Here is a 16,341-nt window from a genome sequence, read left to right on the forward strand (position 1 = left end):
TATGATATACATGTATGTTTATATACATATATGGTAACATAATGACTTTCATATACATATAAAATAAGCGCTTGTCAAAGATTTTTTTAAGTTGTTAATTAAAGAGGAAACAGTAAAAAAATTCCAACCAATTCAAAGCACACACATATACAGGCCATCAGGAATACCAAAATGGGATTTGCTTCAGAGATGCGAAACTGATTTCTTCCCCAAGGGCGATGGGAGGACCAATTGTACTCTGCAGGATAAGATGTATTTGCAGGTCCAGGACAAGAATCAGTTATTTGCATTGCTGCTATCAGCTATCTACAATGTACCCAAGAGGAAAAAGCTCACAGATTATGAAAGATGCAGGAAACCCACAGGATAATTTTTCCTGGCCATGTCAAAGTCTTCTGCAATTTTTCCTGACACCAGGAGCCCCACGATGAGGAGTTTATGTCAGAGGCACTTGAAGCGACTCTAATGCTCATCCATCCACCTTTTTGTCTCTTCAGATTCATTTCTGGCTTCCGGTCCTGAAAGTGATTAGAAAGAAACAAGTGAATGCTGCAGGTGAAAGCAACCCATGAGAGGCCCCCACGGTAGGCCCAGGCCACACTTCCCAGCAGCTCTTGGGTCCCTGACTGTGGTCACTGCTCACGCCCAGCATCAGAGATCTATATGGCCTGGTCCCTCAAGGGTCTGGGTTTGGGAGGCAAACTACCTTTCTTCATAAGGGCCATAGGTCTACCAGGTAAATGGTTAGGACCGTTAGGTCATGTTTTTTCTAACCCCTTTGAGGATAAATCTCAGGATAGAGTAATATTCAAAGAAAAGAAAAAACAAAACAAAACAAAAATCAGCATCTCTACTGCAGGTTCACAAGCAAATGCTAAGGAGAACATATATATATATATAATGCCAGTAACATCTCCTTAATCTTTTCTGTCCCTACTCAGCCCTTCTCATTAGCATTCATAGCTATTCCCTACCCCCACAACTGTCTCTCTCCCCGCTGCCCCCTTAGTCAAGAACTGTTTCCCAAACCCATTTCCAGCAGCTCCTCACTGCTTCTCATCACCACCTCAGCACTTACTGCCTCCTTTCCTGTTTTTTTGTTTGTTTGTTTTCCTCTTCTACCAAGTCCTCTAGCCACATTTATTTGGGGACCACATTTATCAAAATCATATAAAATGTTAAAATTCACATTGGGCCTCTTTTTCACTGTACTCAATAAATATTCTGTGGTACAGGGGCCCATTTCCCCTCTACTCTAAATACCTAGGAAGGAGAAAAACCTCCTGGAATATTGAGTTGAGTATCTCTAAAGTCCCAGAATGGAGAAGAAATAAGGAAACATTAAATTTTTTCTTTGTAATTTTCATTCTGAAAAATTTTCAGACTCATAAAATAGTAGAGTTCCATTTATCCTTCACCCATCATCCCCAAATATTAACATCTTATAACCATGATACAATGATCAAAACCAAGTAAATAACATTGAAAAATGTATGATGTATAGACTTTATTGAATTTTTTACCAACTGTCCCACTAATATCCCTTCTGGTCCTTAATTCAATCCAGGCTCACACATCGCATTTAGTTGTCGTGGTTCCTTAGTCTCATCCAATCAGTATATGGTGGGGAAATACTTTAAGGCCATGCAAACATCCTGTTTCTCATCATACCTTTCCACTCTGACTTTGGCATCCAGAGACGCAAAACCACGATGGCCAAATTATGATTTTCTTTTTTTTGTGTCTTCAACATTTCTTAATTGGAATTTGACACTATCCCCAGATTATATCTATCTCTATCTCTATCTCTATCTCTATCTCTATCTCTATCTCTATCTTTAAGATCAAACGTTGTTTCAGGTCCCTGAGTAGGCATTTGACACATATGATCTCATTTAGGTTTCACGACAACCCTGTTTAATAGATCAGAAATCTCGCCCTCAGAGACCCTGACTGAGCTGGCCTGGGGCGGGACCTGGGCACGGTCATGCTTAAAGCTCCTGGGGATTCTAACGGGCCAGCCAGATGGAGAACCAGCATCCCAGGAAGTTGTACAGAACTGCAGGTCTTTCGATTTAGGTCTTCAAATTTCTCTAACAGGAGGAGCCTACACTAGAAATGTGTCTGACTCAGCATTTCCCAAAGTGTGTTCCTCAGGACACTAGTCCCTTAGTTGTTCCGTAAAAGGAGTTGCGTGATGTTCTATCCATACCATCTGCCTTCTAACCTTGACAATTCATAAAGTATGTTGGCGTAATTCAGAAACTTTAAGGGCTTCATTTTAACCTGTTTCACTGAGGATTTCCCCCAATTACTGAGCCATGGAACAGGTTTCCCAGGAATAACTATTGTCATCTCTCAGGACCAGCCCTACAGCCCAGACTCTGGTAAATGCTGAGTCATTGGCATAAGTTTGAACCAAAACAGGATCAGAGAAGGTGAATATGCATTTACATTTTTGGCTTATTCAAATATTCTGATGTTTTATTGTGTTTTCTAAACAAACAAATGTACATATTAATAAACGAACACACTGTATGGATTTTTGTTCTCATGTTGTATTTATTCCTCCTAGAGAGGCGGGACCTTCCCCACATTAACTGAGACAAAGAATCAACTGCTCAATTTTGTGAGGAAACTGGATGCTTTTGCCTTTGTAAATTCTACGAATTAACTAACTTACCTACCGAACAACATCACCAACATCGACAGCGAACCTTTGAACGGGGCACAGAGAAGGTGTTGGTGATACCCATACACTCAACCACGGTCCCTGCCTTTGGCATGTTTCCAATCTAGTCAGGAAGACAGATAGATGCTCAGACAGTAAATGACAACATATAGTAGCTTTTGGTAAATTCCAAAAGCTCCGGGCAGGCCATGCCTTTATGGGAACCACGGCTAGGCTCTCTGCCTACTACGGATGCCCAGGTTACACCTCTTCCCTATGAGGGGGGCACTAGAGGGGTTGGTAAAGGGAGTTTAATTTCCTTTAAATTATAACCACTGTTCTGACGTAGCAGAATCTCTCTTGTTTCCTACTGCCTGTGCCTTGGAAGGGTTCACGAGACTTCTGGAGACTTCTGTCCTGCTGTCCTTACGTTAGGCCAGCCTGCCCTTGCGCCGTCGGAAGGATGAGCAGCAAGGAGGTGCTGTCACAAAAGGCAATTTTGATCTTGAAAACAAGATGTAGACTCGCTTATTAGGACCAGTCTAACTTGGGAGATAAAATGCTTATTTAATTGCAGCTTATCCACTTCAGATTTAAATGAATGGTTAAGTTAAATTTCTTGAGACATCTATTGTGAAATGTGCTTTGTTAATCTTATGGAGGCAGAAAGATACTGCCCCAGGTAATTAAATAGAGCTCCCTTTTCACCTCTAATTGTAACGGCTTAGAAAAGGATATTGCATTAAAGTCTAAGCCACTATTTCTCATCTCATGAATCCCCACGCGGTGGCTGTATTTTGTCAGGGTCTTCCAGGTGTCATTCTGATGCCCTCGTCGACTCCATATTTGTTCTAGTTGTGCTTCTCTCTGACAGTAAGATCCAGTCATTCCAAATGCCGTCATAGTAATAGATCTCTTTTAGTATTCTACTCAAGATGTTAAACCTTGTCTTTCCTTTTTTTTTAGATTTTATACTTGCTGTTTTCTCTGTTAGAACCTAATCAATCCTAATTATAATATGGAATATGTTGGTATCTTCACACATTAAGTATTTTTGTTTTAATTCACCTGAGAGAGAAAAAAATAAACATATCTCATCCTAAGGGAGTAAGAACTAGCTTTCCCACCCAAAGTCAGTAGTAGTGACAAAGACCTTCGAAGTCAATTTTTTTAAAAAATATTTTATTGATTTTTTACAGAGAGGAAGGGAGAGGGATAGAGAATTAGAAATATCGATGAGAGAGAAACATCGATCAGCTGCCTCCTGCACACCTCCTACTGGGGATGTGCCTGCAACCAAGGTACACGCCCTTGACCGGAATCGAACCTGGGACCCTTGAATTTGCTGACGCTCTATCCACTGAGCCAAACCGGTTAGGGCGTCAATTATTTTTTTAAAATATATTTTTATTGATTTCAGAGAAGAAGGGAGAGATAGAAACATCAATGATGAAAGAGAATCATTAATTGGCTGCCTCCTGCATGCCCCCTATTGGGGATTGAGCCCACAACCCTGGCATGTGCCCTTCACTGGAGTTGAACACAGGACGCTTGAGTCCACAGGCTGACACTCTATCCACTGAGCCAAACTGGCTAGGGCAGCTCTTTCTTCTTCTTTTTTTCCCATTGTTCCCTGCCCAACCTCACTTTCTTTAACTCTTAACAAAAACAAGGCGGAAAAATCGTATTTCAACCAGGCTTGATACGCACCAGGGATTGGCAAACTTTTTCTGTGAATTGATGGATAATAAATATTTCAGGCTTTGCAGCCATGGGGTCTCTGTTGTAAGAACTCACCTCTGCCACTGTAGTGAGAACACAACCATAGACAACAAGGCAATTAATGAACATAACTGTGTATCAATAAAACTTTCTTTGGAAAAACAAGTGTCAACCTGGATTGGCCTGCCTAATAATACAGGAAGACTTTTTAGAAATCCATTCAAAGTCAGAAAAGAAATGGGTTCAAAATCCCTCTGTACCACCAACCAGCTGAATGACTTTGTAAAAAACATCACTTCACCTTTCTCACCTTAATTTCTCATCTGTAAAGAGGAAGGAGCTGGGTTACAGAATCCCTGAGGAAGCCACCATCTCTTAGTCTTTGGGAGACTGCATTCTGGGAGACTGGTCTGTCATTTGATTTGTTTCAGCATTTGATTTGTTTGTGCTTTCATTGCTGGTCAATGAATCATAAAGAACAACAGAAACTCTTGGGCCATAAGAATGATTTATTAGATGAAAAAAGGAAAAGATAACATTTTCATCAAAATAAATGTTATTTTCTCTACAGACACAAAAACAATCAGAATCCTTATTAAATTCTCTGGTCATAGGTAATTTCATACTGTTAAAAGTCAGGCTGCGGTGTCAGAGGCTGAAGACCTGAAAATGAAAAAGTCTTGCCTTTTCAAAGTGAGCAGTGTACTCACTCTAAATGTGACATATTAATTAGGGAGGGAAAGAAATAGATCCAAATTGTTTTTCCCACAGGAAACCACGGTGGGAGTATGTCTGCCCTGAGATAAGCATGCTATGACTTGCAGGTGGAAATGCTAATAATACAAACAAGGAAATAAGAATGCATTGTTTTCAAACATGGTGCAATGAGAGAAAAGAGTGTTGAATTAGAACCGAGAAGAACGGACATCTAATTCTGGCTCTGCTACTAACTAGCTAAGCTGAGGCACTTCCTTCTCTCAACACAATTCAGTCCTTCATAGAAAACATCTTAATAGCTGTTACATATGTATTGAGCCCTTACTGGGTACCCGACACTGTTTTTGGTGTATTATTTCCATTAATCTTTACCAAAACCTCATGAAGGGAGTTCTGATGTTATTGCTGTTATAAGATGAAGAAACTGAGGCACCAACAGGCTAAGTAACTTATGCACAGTGTGTTCTGGGAGCGACATTTGAACATAGTTACTCTCTATTATGCTGCCTCCCAGAGCGAGGTTTTCGCGTGTCATTTCCCAGCTCAGAGATCTGGACCCACACATCCTGGTGAAGTCACATTCCCCGCTCCCCTCCCATCTATTTCCGCACCTAATTCCTCTCTTTTCCTCTGCCCGGACCCTCCCTTTAGTCAACAGGTTGTTTCCACCTGAATACCAGGAGAGTCATCTGCATTCTCTTCACACTTTTGCTCTCCTGGCCCTGCTCAATCGTAAAGCACTTCTCACCTTCTTTCCCTGTCCACTCCCTCCCACCCACTCCCTCCCGTCCTCCAAGGCCTCACCAAGCCCTGCATGGCCGAGAGTCTTGTAAATGGCACTGTGTCCTGGCTCTCTCACAACCTCTGAGTGGGAACCGGGAGATGTCATTTAAACTCCCTGGGCCTCCATTTTTTGATCAATTGACTGTTGGACCCCATTTGAATTTTTCAAACTGATTATCTATTATTCTTTTTAGCTGTAGACCCCCTTCCTCCAATCCACTCTTTAATATATATTTTTATTGATTTCAGAGAGGAAGAGGGAGAGAGAGAAAGAAACATCAATGATGACAGAGAATCATCCATTGCGCCTCCTGCATGCCCCCTACTGGGGACGGAGCCTGCAACCCTGGCATGTGCCCTGACTGGGAATTGAACTGTGACCTCCTGGTTCATAGGTCAATGCTCAACCACTGAACCACATCGGCCGGGCCAATTCACTCTGTAGATCACCAATTCCCATCCAGTAAAGACACAGCTGCCCTGTTTGAGACAAGTGGGGGCCCTGAAGGCTGCCTTCCTTCCTCTTGTCCACCTGGGAAGTTCCTGGGGCACCTGAGGTTCTGCAAAACAAAGCAGGAGCCACGCAAGTCATTCCTACAGAGCGCCACGATTTCTTACCATCTTGGCATAGGTCATGCTCTACCATTTACCCATATGTTCTTGTAATCGACTCAGCATTTTTACTAAACAAGTTCATTCTAAAAGGCATCTTTATAACATCATTGTAAATGGAAAAACCATATCACTTTCCATAAATAGAAAGTAATATGCACACATAAACATACACATCACATTTACATTATTTAGTATGCATACATATACACATATAGTATTATGTAGACAGTATATACATTTTATATAGATATGTAAACTATGTGGCACACACACACACTGGAAACAAAACAACATTATTATATCATTAACTTGCAAGGAGATAGTTGCCTACCAAAGCCAGCAGCCTGCTCTCTGCTCACCCACTGTGGAACCCAAGCCTAGGGTCGGGGCTGGGGTATTTACACAGCAACTCCTGCCAGTTGCTGATGGTGGGCTGCTGCTGCCTCTGGGTGGTGTTCATTCCGTGGCACATCTGGCTTTCCTCGGTTCTGAAAAAGTCCCCAGGCAAAGAGATGCAGCGGCTGGCAGCTGGCAGTCAGGGGCACACTGAAGCGGTGAGGCCCCGGGGGCTGGAGCAGGGCCTCATGCAACCGCAACAGCTCCATTTCCCCCTCAGCAACGTGGGGAGGGCTGCCTGCTTTGACCGCCGCGGTCTCTGCTGACACTCAAGTCCCGCCATTGTCACAACGTGCTTCTTGCCCATAAAGCATTCAGAACCCTTTGTTCTTGGATCTGTCTACTCCCGGTGCGGGGATATGTATACAACTAGAAAATAGTCTTGCTGAAAATTGTCTCAATTCTCCATGTCATCACACTGGAAACCAGTCCTCGCTAAGCTTTAGAGGGCAACAGTGTCATGGGGTTACTAATTCAGCTCAAACAGATAAATGATTTCCCTTTGAGCATCTGCATCATTCAACCATGAGATCCTAGACAACTTCCAGAAAGCCGTGGCCCAGAACACCGAGCTCCCACTCAGAGCGCTCTACGACTGCCCTGTGCGCAGGCGTTGTTGTCTTTGCTTCTCCAAAGCTCTGCAGCCTGTGTCGATGGCATTTGTGCAATTCAGAGAAAGGCTCCTCAGCTGGGTGAGTCAGCAGCCAGTCCTCTGACGCAGCTTCTGTGCTCCAGTTAAAAATAGGAAAGAAGATGTTTTGCCTAAGTCATCACCACTGTGCAGTACTGGAGGGTTGACACCCCCCACCTTCCCTTTTTTTTGTTTTCCGGTTTCCATACCCTGCCACTTCACCTGAAAACAGATGGAAACTCTGTCCCTGAATTTTTGGTCAAGACTTTTGTTTCCATGACCTGGGCTCCCCAGCCCTGCTTGTCTCGGGGTTCCTTGGTTGGCTTCTTCACCCCCTGACATTACAACTCTCACCCCCAGGCTCAGGGCCTCTGCCCTTCCCCGGGGTTGCAAACTCCAGGGCCCACGGGGGCATGTAGATCATATAAATTGTGCAGCTGGCCAGGTAGATGGGGCTGCCCAGCCTGAGCGTGAAATGGGGGCAGCTTTTATTCACTTTCTCACAGATCAGCTGACATTTCCTGAAATAGCCAGGCACCTAGGTGTTTATAGGAACGTGCCCAATCTTTAAATGTTCAGGATGAATTCAAATATTAATTTTGAAAACTAGAGTAGAGATTGAATCCTGATCCCCATACATTCTCCTTTGGGAAACGTGTGTGTTCCCAGCTATGAAGTGGGGTTCTAAAAAACCTACCTCCTTAGGTCTAAGCGCTCCCACTTTTCCAGTTCTTGATTTCTCATTTGGAAAGAGCACAGGATTCTGAGTTTGGCTCTGCCCTTTGCTAGCCCTGGAACGGTGGTTACACAGCTTCATCTCTCAGGGCCTCAAAGTTCTTTGGCTGTAAAGGTTAGAAGCAGCATTCAAGGTGTCGGGAGGGCTGGGCTCCTTCCAAAGTCTCTAGGGCAGAATCCTTCCTTGTCTCTTCTCCCTTCTGGTGCTGGCTGGCAAGCCTTTGCTTTCTGTGGCTTATGGCAACATAACTCCAACTTCTGCCTTCGTCTTCACATGCCAGGCTTCGTTCTCCTGTGTCAATATTCTCTCTTCATGTAAGAACAGCAGTGGTTGGATTAGGCCCACTCCAATCCAGTAGGACCTCATCTTAACTTAATTACACTTGCAAAGATCCTCTTTCCAAATAAGATCACCTTTGCTGGTACTGAGGACTAGGGCTTGAACATAATTTTGGAGGGAAACAATTCAACCCAGTATAGTGAACGGCCAGCAAAGACTTTCCCCCACACGAATTCCCCCATGTACAGTATGCAGACTAACTCTTTTTTTTTTTTGGTTAATCCTCACCCGAGAATATTTTTCCATTGGTTTTTTAGGGAGAGTGGGAGAGAGAGGGAATGACAGAGAAAAACTTTAATGTGAGAGAAACACATTGATTGGTTGTCTCCTGCATGAGCCCTGACCAAGGCCCGGGCTGGCGAGGAGCCTGCAGCCAAGGTATGTGCCCTTGACCGGAATCAAACCCAGGACCCTTTGATCTGCAGGCCGACGCTCTATCCACTGAGCCAATCCGGCTAGGGCCAGACTAACTCTTTAGAAAATATTTCTTAGTCATGGTATAGCTGCACAGATAGGATGAGCTTTCCATATCCTCTGGTGTATGTTAGCTCTAAATGCAGGCATGAGAAGGGCAGGAGAAATCAAAATTGGATTTTTGATGCACAGTCAGAGGGAAGCTGTTCTAAGGAACTTGGCGTTACACCTCAGCCACAATAAATGGTCGCTATGTAGAAGCTCTCTGAGCACTGAGGGACGGATCCAGCCAGGACACCTCAGCAGTACACTGAATTGAGTTGCGAGAGGCCTTAAAAGTGAGATACCAAATGCCTGGACCAATGTGGTGCTTCATTGGAAGGCAGGGGTGGTCGGTGGTGAATGGCCTCAAGTGATGGATAGGTCTGGTTGCTGGACCAAGGACAAGCCTATCCACAGCTGGCCACAAGGGGCGTGGTAGAGTTCTGGCAGCTGATGTGAATGTCCATCTTGAGAAGAAAGATGAGATGATCCTCAACCGGCATTCGTTGGCCCTTTCTGAGTACTTTCCTAATAGTCTCACAAGTTTTATTGCTGAGGAAGAGACTGTGGTCAAGATGCACCCAAGGAGTGGAGCAAGATGAGTTCCAAGGATGGGTCAGATGGATCCTTCTTCAGTAACGTGATGAAAACCATGTTGGGAGTCCTAAAAGCACATTTGGACGAGATTGACAAAACTAACAGTAAAATAAAAGTGAGTCGTGTGTCACAACTCTTTTTGGAGATGGTTCAGATCTTCAGTATGGAAGGTGAGACAGCGGCACTGTGATCGTGGCAGTGGCCAGCAGGGGGTGGAGTCCACGAGAGTGGGTGAAAGTTTGAGAGCCAAATTATGTTGGGAGCCAAATGCTTCTCCTAAAGCAGCCGTGGGCAAACTACGGCCCGTGGGCCGGATCTGGCCCGTTTGAAATGAATAAAACTAAAAAAAAAAAAGACCGTACCCTTTTATGTAATGATGTTTACTTTGAATTTATATTAGTTCACACAAACACTCCATCCATGCTTTTGTTCCGGCCCTCCGGTCCAGTTTAAGAACCCATTGTGGCCCTCGAGTCAAAAAGTTTACCCACCCCTGTCCTAAAGGCTGGCTTTCAATACGTGTGCAGACAAAAAGTTTTGAAAAGAGTCGATGAAAACAGCTGACAAGGAAATGTGTTTCTTGGCAAGGAAGTGGTGGAGAAATTTTTTACTTCTAGTTGAAAAAAAACATCCGACATGCCATAATCTGTTTAATTACATTTTTAAAGTTAGTTTCTGAGAAGATGATGTTCCCTTAATGGAAGACATTCTGTATCAGGACAGGATGTAAGCAAGGCTGGGAACTGAATAAGGTACAGTAGGCAATGCCTGGGAACTAGACGGTATGAAGGAACAAGTTGTCATGGAAACAAGCCACTAAATGGAGCACAGTCATCTCGAGAACATACACAATATAAAGAGAAGGGACGGAGACCCGAGACGTGGTCAGTGGCCAGGGGTCTCAGGAGGGACAATGAGGTGCTGTCCACATTAGCTATCCGGCACTAGAAAGAAGGCAAAGTCTGCCAAGAGTCACTAAAAAGAGAAATAAAGTTCAAAACATGTTGGTATTTTAAACGTGACTGTATTAATTTGCCATCCATTTGTTGGTTCATTCCAAAGCACACTGACTGGGTACCCTCTGAACACCAGGCTCTGTGCTGGGCAGTAAGGCTACAGAGAGGAATGAGACATAGCTCCATCTCACACGGAGCCTGCGGTCCCTAACTTCTCTCTGGAGGAGCAAGACCAAGACACAATCCAGGTGTCTCACTCCTGGGAATCAATACTCCCTTTGCCCTGCAGCTCTGACCCTATGCCAGGGGCCTGGCAGGTTCCCTTCAGGGCTGAGTAGCATCCTGAGTAGCATCCTCACCACCCTGCCATGGATTTCAGCTCCTTCCAAACTTCTTGCTCTTTTTGGCCTCCAACCCCATCCTCGGGTTGGGTCCTTACGCTTGCTGGCCATCCCCTCTGCCCAGACAGCTGAGTGCTCCTTCTGACCTCCTCCATGGCCTCTCGCTGGGCTTTCTCTGAACTTGCCTGGAGTGTCCAACTCATTTCACCACCCTCCTGGGCCAGCGCATCTTCTCCACGGGTTCTTGGACACAGTCCTAGCCTCGGCTGGCATGCCTGTTCCTGGCTCCGGCTTTTGCATGTGACCTTCAGTATGGATGGTACAATGACTCACAGAAAGCACTCACATCATGGACTGTTCCCCAACCCCATTACTCAGCACATCAGTGAGCAAACCCCAGCTTCCTCCACGGGGGCCTGACGGCTCCCCCTGCCCCGAGCCAAGGTGCGTGCTCTTGACCGGAATCAAACCCAGGATCCTTGTTGAGGTCCCACTTGTTGAGGTCTCAGCTCTTCTCTCTGTTTCTTGGCACCCTCCCCTCAAAAGTGCCCTTCTGCTATTACCATGATCTCATCAATCTATTTTTAAATCTCCAATGGCCTTTATACTTTCTTTGATTCTGAATTTCCTACTACAAATTAACTTTCCAGAGTAACCAACGTTTTGAGCACGACACTGACATAATCATATTCTACTCGTTACGTGCACATTGTTTGGTTGTTCACAAACTTCGCAGTAGAGTAAACAGGGTGGTATTACCATTTTCATTTCACGGATCAAGAAACTGAGGGTCAGAGAGGCTGTGGGACTTTCCCCAGGCCACACAGCCTGGGAGCAGCGATGGAGGCCCTCTTCTCACGCCAGGCTCGGGGCTCCCTGTGCCCTGTGGTGCACGTGGCACTGCCTTTGGGGCTTTGACCTTTGCCCACACCACGCCTCACTCCTGCTCTGTGGGGCTTCCTTTCTCGTGTAAAGCCAGTGGCCTTTAAAGAATTTCATTTCCCCCTTTCTCAGTAGATCCAGGGGCATAATGGTAGATTCTAGGATCCTTCAGTTAAGATTCAAGAGGCTCCATTTCCCCTTCATTAAAGAAAATTTAAAAAAAGAAAAGAAAAGAAAGGAAAGGAAAAAACCAAACAACCACAACCAAAAAAGCTTTCATTGAGGACCTCCTGAAATCCCAGCGCTTCCTGCATAGACCACACGCAGAGTCCGCAGAAGCCTAGTACCTTCTAGACTCCTCTGCCTGCACACCCCTCCCCTCCCCTCCCAGCAGACCTGAGCAGGGCCAGTAAGTACTGATGAGCGGGGTGCGTGCTTCAGAATGGGGAAAGCAAGCCGCCTCGTTACCAGAATTCCCAGGACTGGAGAATTCTGTACAGTGAGTTGGCCATAGGGTGTAAAGCAACTCTGAGTATTGCGAACCACTTAAGAAAAGAACTCAGAGCTTGGAGCGGGGATGGGAGATGGAGAACACTAACTCTCAGGCCGTCTGGCTGCGGTGCCAAAGGGCGTCTAGCGAGCTCCAGGCCTGGGACCAGGGCAGCGGGCTGGTGGGGCTGCCCCGCCCCCTGCCGGGCCCTCAATCTGCAGCCTGGGGTGCTCAGCTCGGCGGGGGGCGCAGTGCCCAAGCGAGCCTGAGTCTGCGACAGGCCCAGCTGGAATCTTGCTCAACAGGACAGGGACGGACAGGAACCGGGGTGTGTGGGAGGCGGCGCTGACTGGCGTTCTTCCCGCAGTCCCTTCCCCAGGGCCGGCAGTGACGCAGGGAAATGGAGCTGGCTGCAAAACTTGTCATTTACCTACCGCTCCCTCCTTCCAGCTCTGTGCTGGCTGCTTCCCAAGCGCCCCCTCATCCGAACCTCACCACAAGCTTCTGATGACGGTGCTACGGTCCCCACTTACCCAGGAGACGCCCGAAGCTTAGCGTGGTTAAACCTGTGGCCTATGGCCTCCTGGCCGGAGAATCTGAAGCCTGGCCCTTTAATCCGCTCTGACAATGAGCTGGCTCTTACCTGTGTCTGGCATCTGACAGGCTGCACACCAATGTCAGCCACTGATCTCGGGTGTGCCTCGCAATAGCCCTGCTTCCAGACTGTGAATGTTACCACTTCCAGGTGAGGAAACTGCAGCTCAGAGAGGTTGAGTGACTGGCCCAAGGTCACACAGCTGGAAAGGAACAGAGGACAGTGGAGAGGACAGGCCCTTGGGCAGGATCTCAGGGGCCTATTCAGCGCACATCTAACGCTGTGGTCACGTCCCATGACCCTGAGCAAAGTCACTTCCCGGAGGTTCCCAGGCCCAGGGGGTTCCCAGAAACCCTCCCAGGGTTTCCGTGGGCAGAGTGGGAAAGTGGGTGACTCCAGAGGCAGTAAAGACGGAGCATGGGGTGGGGGGAAATCTGTTATAACAACTCAGGATAATGAAACTGGTTCCATTACCAGCCAGCACTTTTTCACAGTGACTATTGCTGAGTCATAATCTCTAAGCATTTCTCAGTCCCTCTCTGCTCATCGGAAGGACTTGGTTTTTCAGCGCTGGGAGGAGAGTGGAGGGGCTGCAGCTGCGCCCCTTAGAGTGAGGCATTGCACTGGGAGACATTTGCTTTTCAACTCCGCTCTCTCCACCTTTCCTTCAAATTTTCCAACCACCCTAGCTCCCAAGTCCCTCACATTAACCAACTTATTTGAAAATGGTTATATGTGCCTACTCCTTTTTTAAAAAAGTTTTTTTATTATGGTGAAATACACATGCAACATAAAATTTACCCGTGTAGCCATTTTAAAGTGGCTTTTCATACATTCACAGTGTTGTGCAACTGTCGCCACTCTCTAATTTCCCAACATTTTTATCATCCCCCAAAGCAGTCACTCTCTTTTCCTCCCTTGCCCCAACCCCTGGCCACCACTAATCTGCTTTTTGTCTCTATGGATTTACTTACTCTGAATATTTCCTCTAAATGGAATCACACAATAGGTGGTTTTTGTGTCTGGCTGCCTTTACTTAACATTTGGTTTGCTTCCATATTTTTGCTATTATGAATCATGCTATCATAAGCATTTGTGAACACCTATTGTCAATTGCATGACCTAGGAATAGAATTGGCAGGTCCTATGACGATTTCATTAACTTATTGAGGACCTGCAAACTGTCCCCCACAGCTGTGCCTGCTCTTGGCCGGGCCTCATGCGAGGCTCTGGGGATATAAAGATGAATAAGACATGGTATCTGGGTGGAGGAATTCAGAGTCCAGGTAGGGAGACTGGCACGTCGCAGGGGCAATGACAGGGGTGCGTGACGGATGACTTTATTTGCTCAAACTCAACCCTGTCAGAGGCTCCGTCAAGGGCTTTGATGGGGACAGTGCGATGGGAGATTAGAACTCCAAACTTTCCCAGAATACTCATGACCCATAGTTATCAGAACTATGTACTATATGCCTTAGAAGCTCAGAGGACAGACTGTGAAAGTCAAGAATTGCGTTGAGGCTTGGAATAGACATGGAAACAGGGGGCACTGTAATACTTACCATTGACTTATGGCCATGTGCCCCCCCCCACCTTCTTTTCATCCCCAAAGCACAACAAAACCTAAAAGGACCCCCACTCTCCAAAAGGCAAGGGTTGGTTCTATTCTCAAGAGGTCTCTGTTAATTACACCAGTTGTTTTATTATGATTCATTGTTGACATGTGTTTATCCAACAAGCTTTTTCTCACCTCCTACTATGTGCCCGGTACTGTGTTGGACACTTGGGAACAGTGGTCAATGTACCCATCAAGGTTGCGACAAGGGATAAAAAGAAAGCAAGAGATCTGGGTCTTGGCAATGAGGAGATGCTATGGAGAAGACAACCCCAGCGTGTGCAAAATAATCACTGTGACAAATGCGAGTGTTTTTCCTGGGTGTGGGTCTGAGTAAAACTGCAACATGACGCAAGAGTTGTCGAGCTGGAGGAAACTTCAGGAGGGAGGGCAGAGGAAGAGAGGTGGGCGAAGAAGATCCAGAAGAGGGAGGGGGTTCAGGAGGACCTTTGACTGACATCCTCCCTCTCTGCTCCAAAGCACCCAGCCCCTGCCACAGTCCTCACCACACTGCCCTGGACCCCCTGGTTTCCTCGTCGGTCTAGTCCTAGGGACTTTGAGCGGGCCCTCCATGGCCAGATTCCCCCATACCAACTCCCCTCTACATCTAGCTCAGTGCCCGGCACACATCACCAATGACACCGAAGCTTTCTGCAGTTAGAGGGCTGGATGCATTCTCTCCTGTCTTATAGCTCAGGTTGAAGAGCAGAGCTTTGGACCACAGGCCCAGAGGCTGGTGTTCCCCTCTGCCCTTCCTGTCACTGTTGAGTGTGGTCTTAATGTCTTCCCTGTTCCTGTTCCTCATTTTCCCTGCTTGAATAAAAGACCTGCCTGAGCGTCTTCTTACTGAGGTTGATTTTTGTGGTTTGTTGGTTTTTGTTTTTTTAGATATATTTTATTTGAAGCATCCATCTTATATAAAAACTGCTGTTTGAAATTTTAACCCTGCTATTTCTGGCTTCTGTAAATGCTTGCTGGCTTAAATAATAAGGAAAATAAGACTAGTCCCATATCCGAGAGGCCATTAAACCTTCCCCAGACGAAGTTATCAGTGCTGGCACCAGGCCAAGCCTTTGGTTGAGATCTCAAAGCCCCAGCACATAGGGCCCTTTAAGAACTTGCAAAGGGAACCGGAAAAACCCCATATTTGGGAGACAAAGAAGGTAAAAAGGTATAAATACAAGAAACTTACTGTGTGACGGGGCCCAGAATTTGAGAGACATTTTCCTCTGGGCCCGTGCGTGTAATAATAATAAATGTAACTCCATCTCTCTAAGCGTTGCTTGGTTCTTCTCCGGTTTTCTGTAACATATTGACTTCAGAGAGGAAGGGAGACAGAGAGGGAGATAGAAACATCAATGATAAACAGGAATCATTGATAGGCTGCCTCCTGCATGCCCCACACTAGAGATCAAGCCTGCAATTTGGGCACATGACCCGACGAGGAATTGAACCGTGACCTTCTGAGTCATAGGTCAACGCTCAAGCACTGAGCCACGCCAGCCGGGCGAGTGGTTTTGTAATTGTACTATTGAGCAACAATGGCCATGAAGTGTGACCCAGAGGAGATGGAAATTCCTCAGGTGGCGTTAGCCGGCTTCATTCTGCCTCAGCGTAGAGCAATAAAGAGGTCAAGTGCAAAGAAATACCGATAGCTGATTGAGGGCTTATTTTGCACTCAGCACAGTGTTAAATGCTTACGTCTTATTCCATTTCATTCTCCCCCAAACTCTAAGTAAGTGTTTTTATTCTCCCATTTTACAGGTGGGACACTAGAGGCTGGGAGACTTTAAGAATTT

At 46.0% G+C, this 16,341-nt stretch overlaps 1 protein-coding gene across 1 annotated transcript in view; it reads left to right on the forward strand.

Annotated features, from left to right (window-relative positions):
- Window positions 1-1,786, forward strand: part of DCSTAMP (dendrocyte expressed seven transmembrane protein) — a 16,611-nt gene extending 14,825 nt beyond the window's left edge. Inside the window, exon 4 of the mRNA XM_014550285.1 lies at window positions 498-1,786. Within this exon, the coding sequence (XP_014405771.1) occupies window positions 498-572 (75 nt within the window). The 3' untranslated portion in view covers window positions 573-1,786. The remainder of the gene's footprint in view (window positions 1-497) is intronic.
- Window positions 1,787-16,341: the final 14,555 nt, after the last annotated feature.

This window comes from Myotis brandtii, unplaced genomic scaffold, assembly GCF_000412655.1.
Source record: "Myotis brandtii unplaced genomic scaffold, ASM41265v1 scaffold59, whole genome shotgun sequence".
Classification (NCBI taxonomy): Eukaryota; Metazoa; Chordata; class Mammalia; order Chiroptera; family Vespertilionidae; genus Myotis; species Myotis brandtii.